This window comes from Adiantum capillus-veneris, chromosome 26, assembly GCF_014529385.1.
Source record: "Adiantum capillus-veneris isolate H3 chromosome 26, ASM1452938v2, whole genome shotgun sequence".
Lineage (NCBI taxonomy): Eukaryota > Viridiplantae > Streptophyta > Polypodiopsida > Polypodiales > Pteridaceae > Adiantum > Adiantum capillus-veneris.
The window spans coordinates 12,586,949-12,605,394 of NC_140956.1; the positions used below are offsets into that span (position 1 = coordinate 12,586,949).

The 18,446-nt window shown below is 41.6% G+C and overlaps 1 protein-coding gene across 1 annotated transcript in view; it reads left to right on the forward strand.

Moving 5' to 3' along the window:
• Positions 1-6,324: 6,324 nt before the first annotated feature.
• The window catches only part of LOC147423012 (5'-3' exoribonuclease 3-like), an 89,017-nt gene continuing 76,895 nt past the window's right edge, over positions 6,325-18,446 (forward strand). The window contains exons 1-2 of the mRNA XM_086500911.1: positions 6,325-6,786; positions 6,913-7,015. Coding sequence (XP_086357037.1) covers positions 6,583-6,786; positions 6,913-7,015 — 307 coding nt within the window. The 5' untranslated portion in view covers positions 6,325-6,582. The remainder of the gene's footprint in view (positions 6,787-6,912; positions 7,016-18,446) is intronic.

Consider the following 18,446-nt stretch of genomic DNA (forward strand, 5'->3'; position numbering starts at 1 on the left):
GAAGGTAGATGAGCTACGGGGCATTCTAGCCAGCAAAGGATTGGTGGTGAAGGACTCCATTCTTGCTCCCCTTGCCATGTCCAAATCCTTGCTAACCCTTTTGCAAGATGCAGAAAGCCAAGTGAAAATGGCATGCAAGTGCAGTGCAAAATGAAGAGTTAGGTTATGAAACTTCAATCACACATGAGAAGCCCAATGAAGTGGAAGCTTCAAAGGTCGAGGAAAAAGCAATGGACAAGATAACCAAATTTTTTGGCTTCTCAAGCATAGACGTCACAACAATTATCAGTCTCATCAGAAGGTGGAAAGGTTTTGGCATTGAGTGGAGGTCTCTTACATAGTAGCTCTGAGGGGGAGAAACAACGGTGAACCGAGCACTTTGGGACAGTTTCAAATGACAAGACAACAACTAGAGAAGTAGATAGGATGCATGAAAGAGGTTTGGGGGTCGTTCTGCATTAGTACGGCTCCAAGTGTGGACGACATCACAAGAAAAAGTTAGCACAACTGGAGCTGGCACCAGTGATAGCACTAGGCCACCAGAAAAGAAACAAAAGACAATTGCATTTTTGAACCAATTAAAGCTGAAACAAACAATTTTAGCCACTAGCTTCAAACCATGAGAAAATGAAGTGATACAAAAAATAGATAGAAAGAGACAAATTGAAACACACACACACTTTTTTTAAAATAATATTAAACACACACACACACACACGGAGATTGTTGTCTTCTAGGTCAATGAAAAAGGCTTTATATGGAGAGAGAAAAGCAAGACATGATGCAGAGAGGGGATAACTAGGAAACTGAGGATGGTATGTGGAACGAGGGTTGGGAATTTTAAACATGTAAACACATATTTGATTAAGGATTGGGGCCCATTGAGCTTTGAGCTCGTAAGAAGATGAGTTCTTTTTGGGCCTAATAACTCAACTTGAGAGGTGCTACATGACTTTTTCTCTCATAATGAGAGATGTCTTTATGTCACCCCCCGCCCGGAAAACAAAACAAAACCTGATGCCATTCTTGCTGTGCTTCTACATTGCTACTATCATTACTGCCTGCCACATTCTACCTTTACCTTCAAGGGCCAGTGCTTCATGCACCCCTTTCTTGATATTCCTTAGACATAGTCTACCCTCCATAGATGAAGAAGCACATCACCCAAGAGAGAGAGAGAAGTAAGAAGGCCCCTATGGAGCATGTGCTTACCCTCCCTCCATAGGAGAAGTAAGTAAGATCAAGACCATCCTTCCACTATATATCCTCGGGTAAAGCTGGTGGGTTTTAACTACAATTAGTAGGTTTATTTTGGTCCTAGTTTTAAGAGATTGGGGACTTGCACATGCACATCTCCACCCAACCATTCTATATATAGACCCTGGGCCTACTAAATACAGTCCCCCTTAACTGCATGTGAATCCTAGCTCTTGGCCCAGCCTTTTGCTTGGCATTACTTTGCCCTTGGAGAAGCGTTTTTGTCCTCAAAAACACAAGTGGTGATATCTTCGTAAGAACACTAATGTTTTCCACAATGGCATCCCTCACAGATCCAATTGTCCATGTGATTGATACATGGTTTAGTAGGAGGTTCAATGAAACCTAAACATCTGATTTTCCACATTGTTGTCACTTTGCAACCATTTGTGCAACTGCCTTATATCCAAAATAGTGTGCAGACTCATCAATTTATAACTCACTTTTGAGTATTCTAAATGAGTTACCAAAACTACGAGGTGTCTAAATGAACGACTAGGTTTCAGACCTCCTGAAGGTACTGAAACATGCAAGAATACCTCTTCTCAACTTTCCATGAAAGTGGCACGCTGACATAACTCATCAGCACAGACTAAGTCCTTGACTTGCTATCAGTTCTCATCAGTAGCAAACCCCACCATAATTGGTGATCGAGGTTGAGAACCTGGCCCAAACATGAAGGCACTAAACCTAGTCGTAACATGCTTTGCATCTTAGTAAGCAACTCCAAACTAGAGAGACAACCTTTCCAATTGGATTGCTTCTTTGCTAATGTATGCTCTTGGCATATCCTTTAGCACGATATTAACACTTGTAAACTGCTTATCCGTTTGGATGACCGGAAGTATTGATATTGAGTTGTTTTCTCCCAACAGTTTACAAACAATTCTCTAGAAATGAGTGATAAACGTGGGTCGAATATTGCTGAGTAATCTATATAACCAATACAAACTATAAACAACCAACTTGGTTAACTTGACATATTGAATTTTGAATTGAATAAACTCTACAAAGTTTAGTCAAGGTACCTACAAGCACACAAACTGAGCCATGATTTGTTATGGTGATTGGTAGACCCACAATTAATCGCATAGAGATACTCTACATATAGAGTGAAATGCTTCATAAGCTATCAATTTCATGAATTTTCATGCCGCTCCAACTCTGCCTTTGCTAAACACTAGGGCTCATAACACCTAGTGTGCATGCATTTAGCAAAAATTGATCCTACTCATAGCATACATGGAATATGTGGGTGAATAGCTCTATGAAAGAAACTAAATACTTCCCAGTGCAATCACTAAAAAGTATTGCTAAACATTTGAACCATAATAGAATGTGAAAATATATCACATCTAGGGACAAGCAATGAAACATTTTCTTTATCAATACATAGCCTTGCGGTATGCGTCAACAACAATACGTTGTTGTTTAATAGTACTTGTAACCTTAACAAGTATTACTAGGTATTTGACAATTTTTGTTGACTGATATTGTTCATGATATGAAGTGCTCAAAATGGTCTAATAAACGGATTTGGCTAGTACTTAGGGACTCTCTTGCAACACATAATTGGAATAACAAGTGCCAGTGTCAGTCCCATAACACCCATCAAGTACGAGATATACTAGTGTGTGGAGGTAATTGTAAACACTTAGCGACATTGGTGAGAGGGATCGTCATAAACCTTGTTCCACATTGGCTAAACTGAACTCCATGAGTTCCTAGACCATGTTGCACATCTTGTGACTATCATGTGCCAAACAAAACCTGATCGTGTAGGTCTATAACTGCAAGATGCAGAATTGTATCTGGTACACTACTATCCTAGAATTGTTTGCTCCTACATGACCTTGTCATATGTTTGAAGAGCAAAATGAATGAAAGCATTCTAGTATATGCATCCCACTTGGAAAACTCAATCAAAGCATATTCATATATGAAACTAAACCAAGTCATATGCTTACCTAGAGGTGGAAAATAGCTTACACTTACTTGGAGGTCCAATGCACTTTTCAAAGCTAAAAGGTAGATTACCCAAAGTGTAGCCTCAAAAAGTATTCTATGACCTATTAAACTTTAAATGCAAGATTAGTGAAAATAAACCATTATTTCATGGTAACTCTGGGTGTTGCCTTGGAAATCTAAAGCCCTTGGTTAGACTCTCCAATTTCAAACCCCTTGGTTAGATTTTGCAAGAAAATTGCTTGAACTATCAGTTAGTTGTGACCAACATAGGCTATTGTGTCACTAATAGTGCTGTAATCAACTTGGGAAGTTGAACTTATCCACTACCCCTTGGCCGATTGAGGACTTGTTTCCTTGAAAGTACAACTACGAAGAGGTCAATTTGCGACGCTCAACATATGGAGTGATTTTGCATTAGTTGGGTCATACCCCAAAAATTACCACTCTTAGAGACATAATCAGATCCTCTCAAGTCGGAATCTTATGCTTTAAATAATCATATGTCCCCATGAAAATAAGAGAAATATTCCCATTACCCAAAAGAAGGTAGTCATACTAGATTTTCTATGGTGTTTATTTCTTCATAGCCATTATTGTCTTCTCGTCACAATTCTCAAACACATGTTTTACAGTTTTTCAAGTTTTTGGGTTACGATTTCTGCCTTTTCGTGGATTTTGGGAGAATTTTGGAAAAAATTGAGAGTCAACAAAAGAATTATGAAACCAAATCTCTTTCCCTTGTTTTTAGAAAATAGAATTTTATGTTTTGATAAAAGAGCATAGACTTGTATCCAAATGTACATTGACATTTTATCATAAACAAGGCAAAAAATATAAATAAATAAATATATATAATTGAACCCAAACGTACTTTAAAATGATTTTAAACTTCTTGTAAGATTGAAAAACTTACAAAACCTTCATTTTCACTTTAGGCAGCGCCACATCGACAATTTAGTTGATTTGTGCATGTTTTACTTGATAGGGCAATTTTTTGCAAAATAGGCGACACTCTTGTAGTCCATTGTAGGCTTATATGGTGCAACTTGGTTTGTTGCAGAGTTTATGGAATAATGTGAAGGGTCTTGATGTACAACGCTTGTGTGGTTGTAGGATCTTTAGAGAATGGTTTAAGTCCTAGCATTTTAGCACATTGGGATAGTAGAGATGTATTGTCTTATGCACCCCTTATGCATTGATTTTTCTGTGTTAATTTTTCCATTATCCTCACTAAAAACATTCAAAATAGGCATGGGACGTTTTACCTTCTTTGTATGCAAGTCACAATGAGGAAAAATTGCTTACCTATGTGAGAGGAGGATGATATGGATGTTTTCCTTGTGAGGCTTTAAGGTCTCTATTTTAGGATCCTCAATCTAGGAAAAACAAAGCTAAATAGGTTGCACTTGATCAATTCTTTTTGGTTTCTCATAACAGGAATTCTTATGATGCCCCCTTTAATACTCGCCCTACGAGATTGTATCTTCCTCAAACAACAATAAGTCCAATGATAAAAAGAAAAAAAAGCTAAATTACGATTGCTTATATGGAAAATGATAATCTCATCATGAACACCCTAACTAAACACTGAAGAGAATCAAAAGAAAGAGGAAAGATGCAACCATTGCAGTGCACATCACAAAATGGGCATTTCGTGCAAATTATTAGTATAGCCCTTCTATTCATGATGCATGTATGGCAAGGCTACAAATTTACAAGTATGGTACTTTGGTAGTGGTTCTACAACGCACATTATGTCTCATCTTGATATGTTCACTTGTCTTGAGGTTGTCCTTGATGAAACACTTTCACGTGTGCCAACAATGCCTCTCATCCAATTAAGGGACTTGATAAATTTGTGTTTACTACTGCAAGTGGATGCTCTTTCATAGTTGCCGATGCACTTTATGTATGTGGGATCAAGAAAAATTTATTGTCTATCTTTGCCCTTGTGAGACTTAGTATTGTTGAACAATTTGTAGACTGCAAATGGCATGGTTATGATCTCCGTTCAAATGACACGATTATAGCATTTGCCACTTTTTTTGTGGGTTGTATAAACTCAACACATTGTTGTCATGTACACAAGAAACAAACAATTGCTCACAACTCACAAGACATGTGAGATATGGTGTTGCCTCGTTTGATCGGTGGTGGACAATCACACATAGAGCTATATGAGATAGGAAATCAATCTATGCAGGTTGCTAAAGATGTCACCAATGAGCCTACTAGTGAGTAGGCTAGACATATGCCAAAATGGCTAGTGTAGATTTTATGTGACATTCATTGGATGCACTTGTTTCTAGTTGTAGTTGTTACGTTCTCAACATACCTTTTATGCATCAAATTATTTTTACTTTTGTTGCTTTAGGTATGTGTGATGAGGAGTCACCTATTTTGTGTAATGAGGCACACAAGTATAAGAATTGGTTGGCTGCTATGCAAAGTAGTACGATGGTATTATGAAGAATGACACTTGGTCTTCATGTGTTTTGCCTCTTGCCAAAGACTATATGGTACTAAGTGAGTTTACAAGGTGAAACATAAGCTAGACTGCAATGTTGATCACTTTGAGGTGGACATGTGGCAAAAGGTAGAGAGAGAGAGAGAGAGAGAGAGAGAGAGAGAGAGAGAGAGAGAGAGAGAGAGAGAGAGAGAGAGCGCTTAAAGCGCATGAAATAAAATTACCAAAATACTCGTGCATCTTGGAATTTACCAAATACCCATGAAATCTAAAATTTCTCAAATTACCCCAGGTATCGGATTTAACAAATTGCTCAAGTTCACATGGTGACAACATCAAATTTAAACACTCTTTTGAAAATGCCTCAAACCAAACTTCCTACCAATTAGTTTCTCCACGTACCCTAAATCTTAGCCGTCAACAAAGTACCCACATTGTATGTGTTATTTAAACTTAAATCTCTAAATGTAACCAAGTCATATCCTTCCTGGGTCTCCCTTTATTTGTATTTCAAATCTTTATTTATACTAAGAAATTTTATTTCTTGAGTGATAGCAAGGTTACAACATTGATTATACTAATAATAAATATGCTTTTTCAGCCATTAGTTTAACTCTCTCGACCTAAGGCGCGTCGTGAAAAAGTTTTAAGAGTTTTTTCACTCCCCGACGCTGCGACTCCAATCGGCTTCAGGACCTGCAGGCGGCTGTGTTACGTTGCGTTGCGAATAATTTCTGCCCAACCATAACTGCGTCCTATTCCTCCTCTGCGTTTCAAGGGGAAAGCTCTGTCAATTGTCGTGCAAGCAGGATCTCGAGTCGTTGTTTTTACAGCGTTGGGGCGGCCAATTTCACTAGCTTGGTCAAAGCAGAGATCTTCAAGTTTTCGACATGGGAGTACCAGCCTTTTACCGATGGTTAGCAGACAAGTACCCCCTCATCGTCGCTGACGTGATTGAAGATGAAGCTATATGCATAGACGGTGTGACCATCCCCATTGATACGAGCAAACCTAACCCTAATGGCCTCGAATTTGACAACCTTTACCTTGACATGAATGGCATCATCCATCCCTGCTTTCACCCAGAAGATAGGGTACTTTGTTTCTTGAGTTCTAGTTTCTGTTGCTTTATGATGCCATGTTTGCGTGGCTCGAGAAAGTAGGCTTTGAACTGTTTGGATTCTGCGACCTAATCATTGGGATCCCCGCTCCATTTGCAGCCGTCGCCTTCTACTTTCAGTGAAGTCTTTCAGAACATGTTTGATTACATTGATCGAATTTTTGCTATGGTCAGACCCAGGAAGCTGCTTTACATGGCTATTGGTACGCTCAAATTCTCCTCTAAAACAAATTATTGCTAAGCAGAAAGGCACATTTTGAAGTGCTAACAAGGCCTTGCGAGAAGTGAAACAAGACAAAAGCTATGTTAGATGTACTGAAGCCTTAGTCACTTAACTTTGTCTGGTTGTAGCTCTCTTTGTTAATTTTAAACATAAACATTCTTAAGTTGCACCTGTTTTTTCTGGTCATATTGCATCTTAGGAGATAGTTGGGGTAGTGTTTCAAAACCCTCTTTTCCTTTTGATGATTGGCAACATGTCATGCATGCAGGATTCCTTTCATTTGGGCTTTTACATGGCCATCTCCCTTGCACAAGAGAGGAATATTTTTGTTTCAAGTAAAGTACAAGCCATACTATTAGATTGTGTTTACATTAGGCGTGATTGCAGGACTTGCCAGAAAATCATGGAAGTTTTATTGATTGTTTCGTTGCATTCATCTAGACAAAAATAAGCAAAGTGCTGGATGACTATTGACTTGCTCCTGCACATTGTTGGCCAGTGGATGAAGATCGTGTGGAATATAATACCTTGTCTCGGGTGCTGCACCTCAAATAATAGTTAGTGTGTGCTCTGAGTTCATGTATCAATCTATATCTTTGACCTAGGAAAATTGAATATCCTTGATCTTTTATAGACTTCTTTCATTTGCTCCCAAACCTTTTACCGAACTATGTCTATGAGCACTCTAATCAATTTCACTCATTCTCTATTATCTTTAACAAACATAAGTGGCCAACTCAAGATGGAAAATAATTTTAGAAGGTTAGGATTTGAAGCAGAGATAGTAAGAAAGTTGTGCAATTTCTAAGTGTTTGTGTGGATCATGCAAAAAAGGGATAGTCTTTGAGATCATCCTTTGCCGAAATTGTGAAGGAGTTCAAGGAATACAAGGATATTCAGGGAGGTGTTAAGATTGAGAAATGTACGTAGATACAGAAACACATGTACCAGGAGGATGATTTTTGCCACGCACACTTGATAATAGACATGACGACTAACTACTCTCAAGCTCTTATTTCTCTAAGTTCATCACTCTAGTGAATGGAGAGACAGAGACACCGACATACCAATGGGGTCTGTTACGGTCCTTGAGGGCCTCTCTGTCTTGCTCTTGGAGCAGAGTTTACTTTTCTTCCTTCAAAAGCATGAAGCAAAAAGGTGATATCTGATGTTTGTGCAATACTCCTTTGAAGACTTCAACTGATAAGCACTTTGAAGGAGAGTTTGGAGAACTGAGACACACAGATTTGCTATCTGGCCTCCAGCTTGAACTCTTATCTTTTGTCTTCTATATTTACAAGTAACACTGACAGAGTGCGAACCACTTGAGGCTGTTTTGGGTCTAAGCCCTTGTTATTTGGTAGATTCACTGGCTGAATTTGCAACAACTCGTTTACTGGATGTACATTAGATTATGGTCCGACTTATAAACGACTATGGCACATTTGCTGTCATATGTCCAATTCCTCAAATGCACTCCAATCTCCTTCTCCTTCACTGCTTCAGGTCACTGCTCCAATAAGTTGCTTCTGAGTGTAACAGGAGGGTGAAAAGAACAGACTAGATGTAATAGACTTTGACACTCCAAGCCGAGAATCTACCACAACACCATGAAAAAATTGAAAGAACTAAACAAAATTGAGAGAGATGACAGGACACGGCATAGTTCCGCGCCCAGAGAGACTCACCCCAAAGAGTAGTGCCCCTTTCGGTATTTCTTTATTATTGATGCTTCACAAGGTACAATGTCCTAGGGTCCTCTTCTTAGCAACGCTCTCAAGATAATCTGTGTGAGACTGAGGCCCTGGCAATGAATTTATAAGCCATGGGCCTTCTAAAAGCAAAGTACATGAAAAGCTTCAAGTCTAAAAGCATTTGGGTCCTAAAGCTAGCGCTAGAAGCTGTGAGTGTGATTTGCGGAAATCCGTACGGTCTGCCACATCAGCAACGTAAATTGCGGGCGTCCATACACTTGCCACATGATCAGCCTTTCCACACAAGTTTTTTAATCCTTTGTGTCCCTTAGTCCCCATCGTACAGGGTCCCATAAGTTCGTTGGAAATGAATTTAAAAATTGGGCCACTCTGTAAGACTTGAAAGTTGGTAAAACTTCTTTTGCATCTTTCACTATATATTTGATCCCTCTCTGTCCAGAGTTCGTTCTGTAGGTCATGCCACGTCATCACTTTGTGACATACCCCCCTCTTGAAAGAATTGTGATCGCTTGTCACAAAGTGATGACGTGGCAGTGATCGGACATACGTGGTGACGTGGTTGACAATACGGATCTCCGCAAAGTGCGTTGACTGGCTGACGTGGCAGCTGTACGGAATCCCGTAATTTACGTTGGCTTGCTGATGTGGCAGTGCATACAGATTTTAGTTTACGCTGACATGCTGACGTGGGATTTGTACGGAATTTTGCTTTTAGCGCTGGTTGCTTTTGTAGGCAGATTTTGAGCCAGTTAATTTTGGGATAGTTTGCTTTTGAGTTTGAAAGCTTTTGGGGCTATGCTTTTAGCATCCCTTGTAACCTTTATAATGAACCCAAGGGTGCTCACTTTGCAAAGCATCTGGATGCAGAGTCTGAGAGCGAGCACCCGCGGGAGTTATACTTTGCTCAAAGATTAATATAAAAAGAAATACCGAAAGAGGCGCCAGTCTTTGGGGCCAATACCTCTGGGCCACGGGCCGTGTCGACTCTCTCTATTAAAGTTCAATGATTATGAAGTTTTTGTTCATGTGTTGATATTGATTTCTCGCTTGGAGTGTCCAAGCCGGTTACAGTGGGATCAGAGCACAGAAAGATTCTTCTTCTACGAAGGTATATCTGGGCTTATCCTGGATTCATCTAGGTATATCTTCTTCTACGGAGGATTCGATCCTTTTTGTAGCACACACAGACTTCTGTGAAAGAATCTCCATGTCTCGACCACGGACTTATTAGCCACTCCCACCCTTCATCCATCGCGCATCGGGCGCGCTCCCGTCTTCATCGCTTTGTCTTACAGGGCATAAAGCCATAAAGAATCCGAGATTACACATGGGTTCTCGTGAAGAATCTGATAGAGATGACACCTCTAAGTGGGAAGGCAAAGAAAAGTCGAAAATCCGGCCCGAGAACTGAAGAAAGAATGAAGATTTGGGCAATTTTTTTTCGACGGACAAGTTTGCCAGAACGAAGTACAAACATCAATTGCAGATTGGCATGTGTGTGAACAAATTGATTAAGTACTCCAGGGACTCGAGATTGGTGAAACACTAAAAGAATTACTCGATTGATAAGATTTACTCGAGATGGCATGTACCCATTGCTTCTCCTCTCGGGTAGGGAGGAAAGCCGAAAGGACAGACGAGTGCAAAAAAGCGGAACGTGTACTGTCAGAAGACGGGCACCACGTGTCAATAGAAAAGAACAGACTGAACAGATTTTTAGCACTTCAATAAAAAGAGAAGTGAGAGAGAGAGACGACACGCGACTGGAGTGACGGAATTCCATCCCAGAGAGTATTGGCCCCAAACCTTGGCGCCCCTTTCGGTATTTCTTTATATTGCATCAACTCAGTACAAGCCGGTACTCCAGACTCTGCACTTCTCTAGGAAGCATGCCAGAGAATGAGCCCATGACCTCATATTTAAAGGCCCTAGGCCCCAAAAGCAGTTGACATTGAAAGCCTTCAAAACTCAAAAGCTTATGGTCCAAAAGCAATGCCAAAAAGCTACCAGCGCGTTTTGCGGAATTCCATACAACTGCCACGTCAACAGTCAGCGCAAAACGCGGAGCGTCCGTACAACTGCCACATCATCAAGTTTTGCGTGTGTGTGTGGGTCGTGCTTTATTTTAATCCTTAATGTCACTTGGGGCCCCATCGGACGGGGTCCCCATAAGTTGAAAGGAGTTCTTCCTTTTTTACTTGTTCTTTTTAGGGTTTAGGCCCCTCGGCCGGCATCTGTAAGTTGGCTCCATTCTTTAGGGCTTTGACACGTTAGTAGTTTGTGACATCTCCCCTTCTTGAAAGAGAGTAATCGTCCGCGATTGCATCATATCTAGATGCAAAACAACTCAAGTTACCGAGGGTCATTCCAAGGGACAATCAGTTTGCTCTTTTTGTTAAGGAGTTAGCTTCTCCTTTCGGCTCTTTTGATCAAGGAGTTGTCTTCTCCTTTCGTCCATATCGGAACTCTTGATATTTAGGCGTAGTAAAATTAGCCATCACACCCAGACCGCACCGATCTTCCACAGTTGTCTTGATGTACTAAAACTACATACCCAGGCAATCTCATCCAATTAGGAATATTCAGTGGTTGGCACATCACAATGCAACACAAATGCTAACATATGCATGTTACAAAACATAGAAACATAAAGCCGTCGATGAACACTCCTCCCGCATAACCTAACAAGGTCCGGGTTGGGAGGTATTCAACGATTCCCTCGTCACTCCTCTCGCATAACCTAAAAAGGTCCAGGCCGGGAGATATAGAGGCCTGTTACAACCAAACGCCCCCCATACCGCAACCTGCGTCGTTTGGAGGTGCTGAGAGTAACCACTGCTCAGGCTTCTTAATACTCCTTCTGCATGACCATCCAGGTCCCGAGGGCCAGGAGTAACACAACAATATTTTTCAAGCATACAACCAAACGTTCCCCAGACAGCCCGTTTGCGTCGTTCGGAGGTTCAAACAATAGCAAAACAACATTTCTCACTACTACACCCGGGAGTAAAATCACCAATTATTGAAACTAGTATTAAAAGCAGAGTCAAACATTCCACCCGGGAGTAAAATCACCATTCCACCCGGGAGTAAAATCACCAACCATTGAAACTAGTATTAAAAGCAGAGTCAAAACATTTCAAATCGGCACCAAGACAAGTTCAAAATAGAGACCATCCATTTCAAACAAATTACTTTCTAGCTAAAAAAAAAAAAACAAGTAGAGAGTTCATTCGAGGTTTTGTTCGGACAACCGAACTTTGAGGACAAGTGGCTTGTCCTGCTGCATCATGGTGATAATTCGGTTCTGAACCTGGAGAGTCGCATCATTCTTGTCGTGCCAAGGCATGCATAAGAGAACGACGGAATTGCCCAACTTCATGATGTGGAAATCAGCTTTTCCATGATAATCTTGAATAGTCACTGGAAGAGCACCAATGAGCGGTACCACTTTCTGAGTTTGCCCCGTGGCTAGCTCAGCTTTAATTTCTCCACCCTCTACATCATAATCAAAGTGCATCTGCATTAAGAATTCTGGATGGATGAAGTTCTCTGTAGCTCCGGGGTCAAAGAAAATAAGGGCTTTGAAGCCATTGCAGAAACTGCAAATATTCTGTTGAATCTATGAATTCCAAGTCTTGGGTTCTTTATGGCTTATGCCCTGTAAGACAGAGCGATGAAGACGGGAGCGCGCCCGATGCGCGATGAAGTAAGGGTGGGAGTGCCTAAAAACCGGGGTCGGAGGCAAAAGACACCTCAAATAAAATTCCAATAGCTCTATCTGCTCTTTTGTAGGATCGAGTGGCTAATAAGTCCGGGGTTGGAGGCCGAAGATACCTCAAATAAAATTCCAATAGCTTTGTTTGCTCTTTTGTAAGATCGGTATGCTTTTTTGAAAGCATACCTCCCGATGCTCTGATACCAGTGTCAGAAGACGGGCACCACGTGCCAATAGAAAAGAACATACTAAACAGATTTTTAGCACTTCAATAAAAACAGAACTGAGAGAGAGAGAGAGAGAGAGAGAGAGAGAGAGAGAGAGAGAGAGAGAGAGAGAGAGAGAGAGAGAGAGAGAGAGAGAGAGAGAGAGAGAGAGAGAGAGAGAGAGAGAGAGAGAGAGAGACGACACGCGGCACGGAGTGGCGGAATTCCACCCCAGAGAGTATTGGCCCCAAACCTTGGCGCCCCTTTCGGTATTTCTTTATATTGCATCAACTCAGTACAAGCCGGTACTCTAGACTCTGCACCTTCTTCAGGAAGCATGCCAGAGAATAAGCCCATGGCCTTATATTTAAAGGCCCTAGGCCCCAAAAGCAGTTTACATGAAAAGCCTTCAAAACTCAAAAGCTTCTGGTCCAAAAGCAATGCCAAAAAGCTGCCAGCACGTTTTGCGGAATTGTATACAACTGCCACGTCAGTAGTCAGCGCAAAACGCACAACGTGCGTACAATTGCCACGTCATCAAGTTTTGCGTGTGTGTGTGTGGGTCCTGCTTTATTTTAATCCCTTATGTCACTTGGGGCCCCATCGGACGGGGTCCTTATAAGTTGGTAGGACTTCTTCCTTTTTTACTTGTTCTTTTTAGGGTTTAGGTCCCTCGGTCGGCATTTGTAAGTTGGTTCCATTCTTTAGGGCTTTGACACATTAGCAGTTTGTGACACGTACTCGTAGAAAGAGATGGACAAGAACTCTTAAACAGACGCTGAACCAAGGGGACCACCAGAAGATAAACTTGAGCGTTAGAGAGCAGCAGCCGTGTGCAGAAGAAAAGGAAAATGAAAGCAGAACTGGTATCACATTGCGTGGGGCCCGAACCGAATCAGATGAAGGAAAGTACAAAACTTTGCCGCACTTCGTGCAAAGTGAAAGATCAAGAAGCCCTCATTTTCTTTGATGGAGGAGCCAAGGCCAACTTCTTTTCACTTGAATTGGCGGCTCCACTTGGAATTATGCCCGAAAGATTGAGGCCACAGGCAGAGGCAGTTCTAGCGGCACCCGGACGGGTGGTGCCATTACACCCATCATTGGCAAACTTCGTTTGCAATGTTAGGGGTGTTTACGGCATGAGGTTTGTTATATCATGCCTTTGGAAGGGTGTGATGTCCTTCGAGGAATTCCTTGGTACCACAAGAACAACACCGTGGTTGACTATCGGGCAAATGAGAAGGGCAAAGAGATTGTTCTTGATGAAATTCAGTTTCTTTACTCTATTTTTTTGAGAGAACTGAATGATGATTGAAGGTCGAATATGTTTGACCTCGAAACAGAACGACAAGATTTTCTGCAATAAAGGCCGACTGTTTCTTTGAAGGCGTACAAAGCGTGTTGCCTCCTTTACGTCGTGAAGATCACATGATTGATTCTTGTAGTACACCACCGAACCGGCCACCTTACAAAGTTAGCTGAGGCCAAAATAAAGAACCAATGAACCAAAACAGATTTCCACCTTACGAGGATCGATGATATACTTGCCAGACTTCAGAATTCTTCTTGCCGAATTGATATGAAGAGTGATTATTATTAGATCTGTATTGCTCCTCGAGACGTCTACAAGAGAGCTTTCAGGACGACTTTTTGGATTTTCAAAGAGTACCGATCATTTGTGAGTTTTGCAGATACTGAGGAAGCATACATTGCTTATAAATGTGAAAAAGAACGAGTTTTTCTTGCCTAAGCTACATTTCTTGGGACACATCGTCTAAGCAGAAAGGGTACAGATGGATTTGACCAAAAGTGACACTATCTGCGATTGGCCTGACTTGAAGAATGTTCATGAAGCTAGAAGCTTCTTGGGCTTGTGTTCCTACTACTGGTGGCTCAATTGAAAGTTTGCAGAGGTAGCTTCCCCTTTGTACATTTTGACACAGAAAGGAGTCCCTTTCTCGTGGGGATCCACAGAGGCAATTGCCTTTCAGACACTTAAAGAAAAACAGACTACTAGACGAGTTTTGGCTTTGTCGGACTTGCAAAAGCCTTTCAAAGTTTTTTCTTTTTGTGATGCTTGTGGTCGTAGTCTGGGAGCGGTCTTAATGCAAGAAGGTCATGTGATTGCCTATGAAGGCCGATGTTTTCAAGGCGAGAATTGGCAGGAGAAAGAGCTTCTGACAATAATCCATGCTCTTACCCAGTGGCGACATTACCTACTTGGAGCCGATTTCACGGTCTTTACTGATCATCAGAGCTTGCGCTACTGCTTGTCACCCGAAGTAGCTTTCGAAAAAGCAGATGCGATGGGCTAACATCTTGTCACAATTTCACTTCCAGATTGTCCATGTTCAGGGACATAAAAACTTGTTGGCAAATGCATTGTTTCGGAAGCCCCTAGTCTTGGCTATTTCCGCCATTCATCATAGATATGGTTGATTAGTATACCACCGATCCAGATTTTTTTTCCAATGTATTCACGCGGATACAAAATTGGGAGATAGTAGCAGGATATTCCATACGGGATGGCTAATTGATGAAGAAAACCTTTTTTTGAAGGTGTAATCGAGGGCGATTACAATTCTTCCAAGAGGGGGGTATGTCACAAACTGATGATGTGGCAGTGCCCGAACACGTGTTCGGACACACGTGTTCGGGTTCGGGCGTGGCTGACAATACGGATCTCCGCAAAGTGCGTTGACTGGCTGACGTGGCAGCTGTACGGAATCGCGTAATTTACGTTGGCTTGTTGATGTGGTAGTGTGTACGGATTTCTTGATTTTACGCTGACATGTTGACGTGGGAGTTGTACGGAATTCTGCTTTTAGCGTTGGCTGCTTTTACTGGCAGATTTTGAGCCAGTTAATTTTGGGAGAGTTTGCTTTTGAGTTTGAAAGCTTTTGGGGCTTTGCTTTTAGCATCCCTTGTAACCTTTATAATGAACTTAAGGGGGCTCACTCTGCAGAGCATCCGGACGTATAGAGTCTGAGAGCGAGCACCTGCGGGAGTTGCACTTTGCTCAAAGATTAATATAAAAAGAAATACCGAAAGGGGCGTCAGTTTTTGGGGCCAATACCTCTTGGCACGGAACTCTGTCGGGCCGTGTTGACTCTCTCTATTAAGGTTCAATGATTATGAAGTTTCTGTTCGTGTGTTGCTATTGATTTCTCGCTTGCAGTGTCCAAGCCGGTTACATCGCCCTCGATTATGGTTGCTAAATGGACTATTTTCTTATTTTTTGAGTAATTTCTTTTTATTGAAATTAGGATATTTAAATGTGTGCACTTGAACCGAAAGGTGCGGAATTGTAGATCTACTGGAATGATCAAAGGCCATCAAGAATGGTTAACTTTGATGTGTTATATGATGGGTGACATTAAGCATCGCGAAGGGGTTGTATCGTTAGTTCGGTAAGGGAGACGGGAAATGGGTATTCCTAATGCTTCACGCGATGGGTGATTGGAGCATCGGAAAGGGAATATTTCTTTGGTATGGCAGGAAATCCGAACTGGAAAAAGGAATACGCGTAAAGTCGCAAGCACAAGAATAAAGATGGGTTTGGAGAAGCTTTTTCTAAAAAGCGGATTTTTTTTTAGTATTTTTCGGGAAGAGCAAATGCTTTCCCGCGAGGAATCTGTGTTTGCATTGCATCTGTGCTTGAGAACTGCATCTGGGGCCGCCTGGAATGTGAAGAAGAATGTTGTGGTTGATGCGTTATCAAGAAAGCCACAAATTTCAGCTGTGTCAATTCCTTATCATCATGAGCTAGATGACATGAAGGAACAATATACTGTTGATGAAGATTTTGCAAGGATCTTTGAACAGTTACAAGAGGAGCAACATCATGAGCACTACCTCCTCAGAGATGGTTTTATGATGATGCATGACAGACTTTGTGTCACAAGGCCACTGCGACATAAGGTCATGGAAGAGAGTCATGTTCCACTGTATGCAGGGCATCGTGGCATTGATGCGATAGTTAAAGCGGTAGAGAAATTCTTCTATTGGCCTACCTTGAGGAGAGATGTGGATGCCTTTGTGCGAGCATGCATAATTTGCCAAAAGGTCCAGTTTGACACGCAAAAAGCACCAGGGTTGTTACAACCACTGCCGATTCCGGATAAGCCATGGGAAAGCATTGCTATGGACTTTATCTTTGATCTTCCAAGAACGCCAACAGGGAATGATGGTATATGGACCATTATCTGCAGGTTCAGCAGAGCAAGCCCATTTTATCCCTATCAGGAAGATAAAATTTGATCAGATGGCACGCTTGTTCATATACAATGTGTTTAAGTATCATGGTATGCCACAATCGATTATCAGTGATCGTGATCCTCGCATGACTAGTTTGTTCTGGAGAGGATTGTTTGAGAACATGGGCACTACGCTCAAGTTCTCGTTTTCGTTTCATCCACAAATTGATGGACAGTCAGAAGAGGCTAATTCTACTGTCTTAGATCTGCTGAAATGCTATGTGTCAGATAATAAGGGCAAGTGGGAACAGTATTTGCCTATGCTTGAATATGCATACAATAATACGGTGCATTCGTCTACTGGCAAAGCACCTTTTGAGATTGTTGAAGGCGGCAAAAAGGTTCCTCCCATTTTGCATACAAAGGACAAGATCTTTGAGGCAGATCTATATGTTGAGAACATGGATGAAATGTACAAGAAAATTTGATTTGCCTTGGAGAAGACTCAGGCAAAACAGAAAAAGGCTGCTGATCGTCACCGTCGTGAATTGCTGTTATCACTTGGTGATTGGGTATTGTTAAGGTTCGAAAAGGCAAGGTTAAAGAAGATGAAGGGCAAGGAATGGTTGTTTCGTAAGCTCAACATGCGTTAGTATGGACCTTTTCAAGTGCTTGACAAGATCAGCGATGTGGCTTACAGGCTGAAATTGCCTGATGCGTGGAAGGTTCATAATGCGTTTCACGTGAGTCTTCTAAGACCCTTCGTGGGTGATGTGCCATAAGATATGCCATATGAGGATCAGCCAGAAGTTGAGGAACTTGATGAGATCCTGGTACCTGAGCAAGTTTTGGCACATAGGAACAGAAAAGTTAAAGGACAGGTTGCAAGACGTTATTTGGTGAAGTTCAAGAACTATCCGCCTATGGATGCAAAGTGGATGGAAGAGCATGAACTGTCAGAGTCACCAAATGTATTGCAGCTTTACCTTGAAGCCTTTGGATTACAACCTACCTATGCCCCAACCCAACGTGTGCAAAGGAGGGGTAATGATAGAGCTAGTACATCAAATGTACATATGAATTCAGTGTAATAGATGGAAATGACAAAAGTATGAAGGTCTCATTAAGTCATTTGTATCTGTGTTACGACCTTTCTTGCGGATACATGCGATGATAAAAGAGTGTTAATAGCACAAGATCATCAGTGGTGTGTATTTATGGTATGCAATCGAAGACGTTTGCGATTTCAAGAGGGGGGTATGTCAAGGGGACGTGGCAGCTGTGTTTAACTGCTACGAGGGCGTGGCAACTGCTAACTTTAGTAGTTGGTTTCTTTCCAATGATTTTTGTTTTATTTTTGAGACCCTCTTTTTGAAGTAGCAAACAGTCAGACATTGTATGGCCAATGTGAACGGTAGTTTCACCCGCAGACGGGCAGTGGTCGGCATTGGAATTCGTATAGTAAGAGGATGTCTAGGCTCAGAGCAAGATCATATAGGTCCCCCCGTCGGCAGTTAGCAAGTTGGTGGATACTAGGAAGTGAACTCAATAAAGGCATAAAGTCAAGTGGGACTAC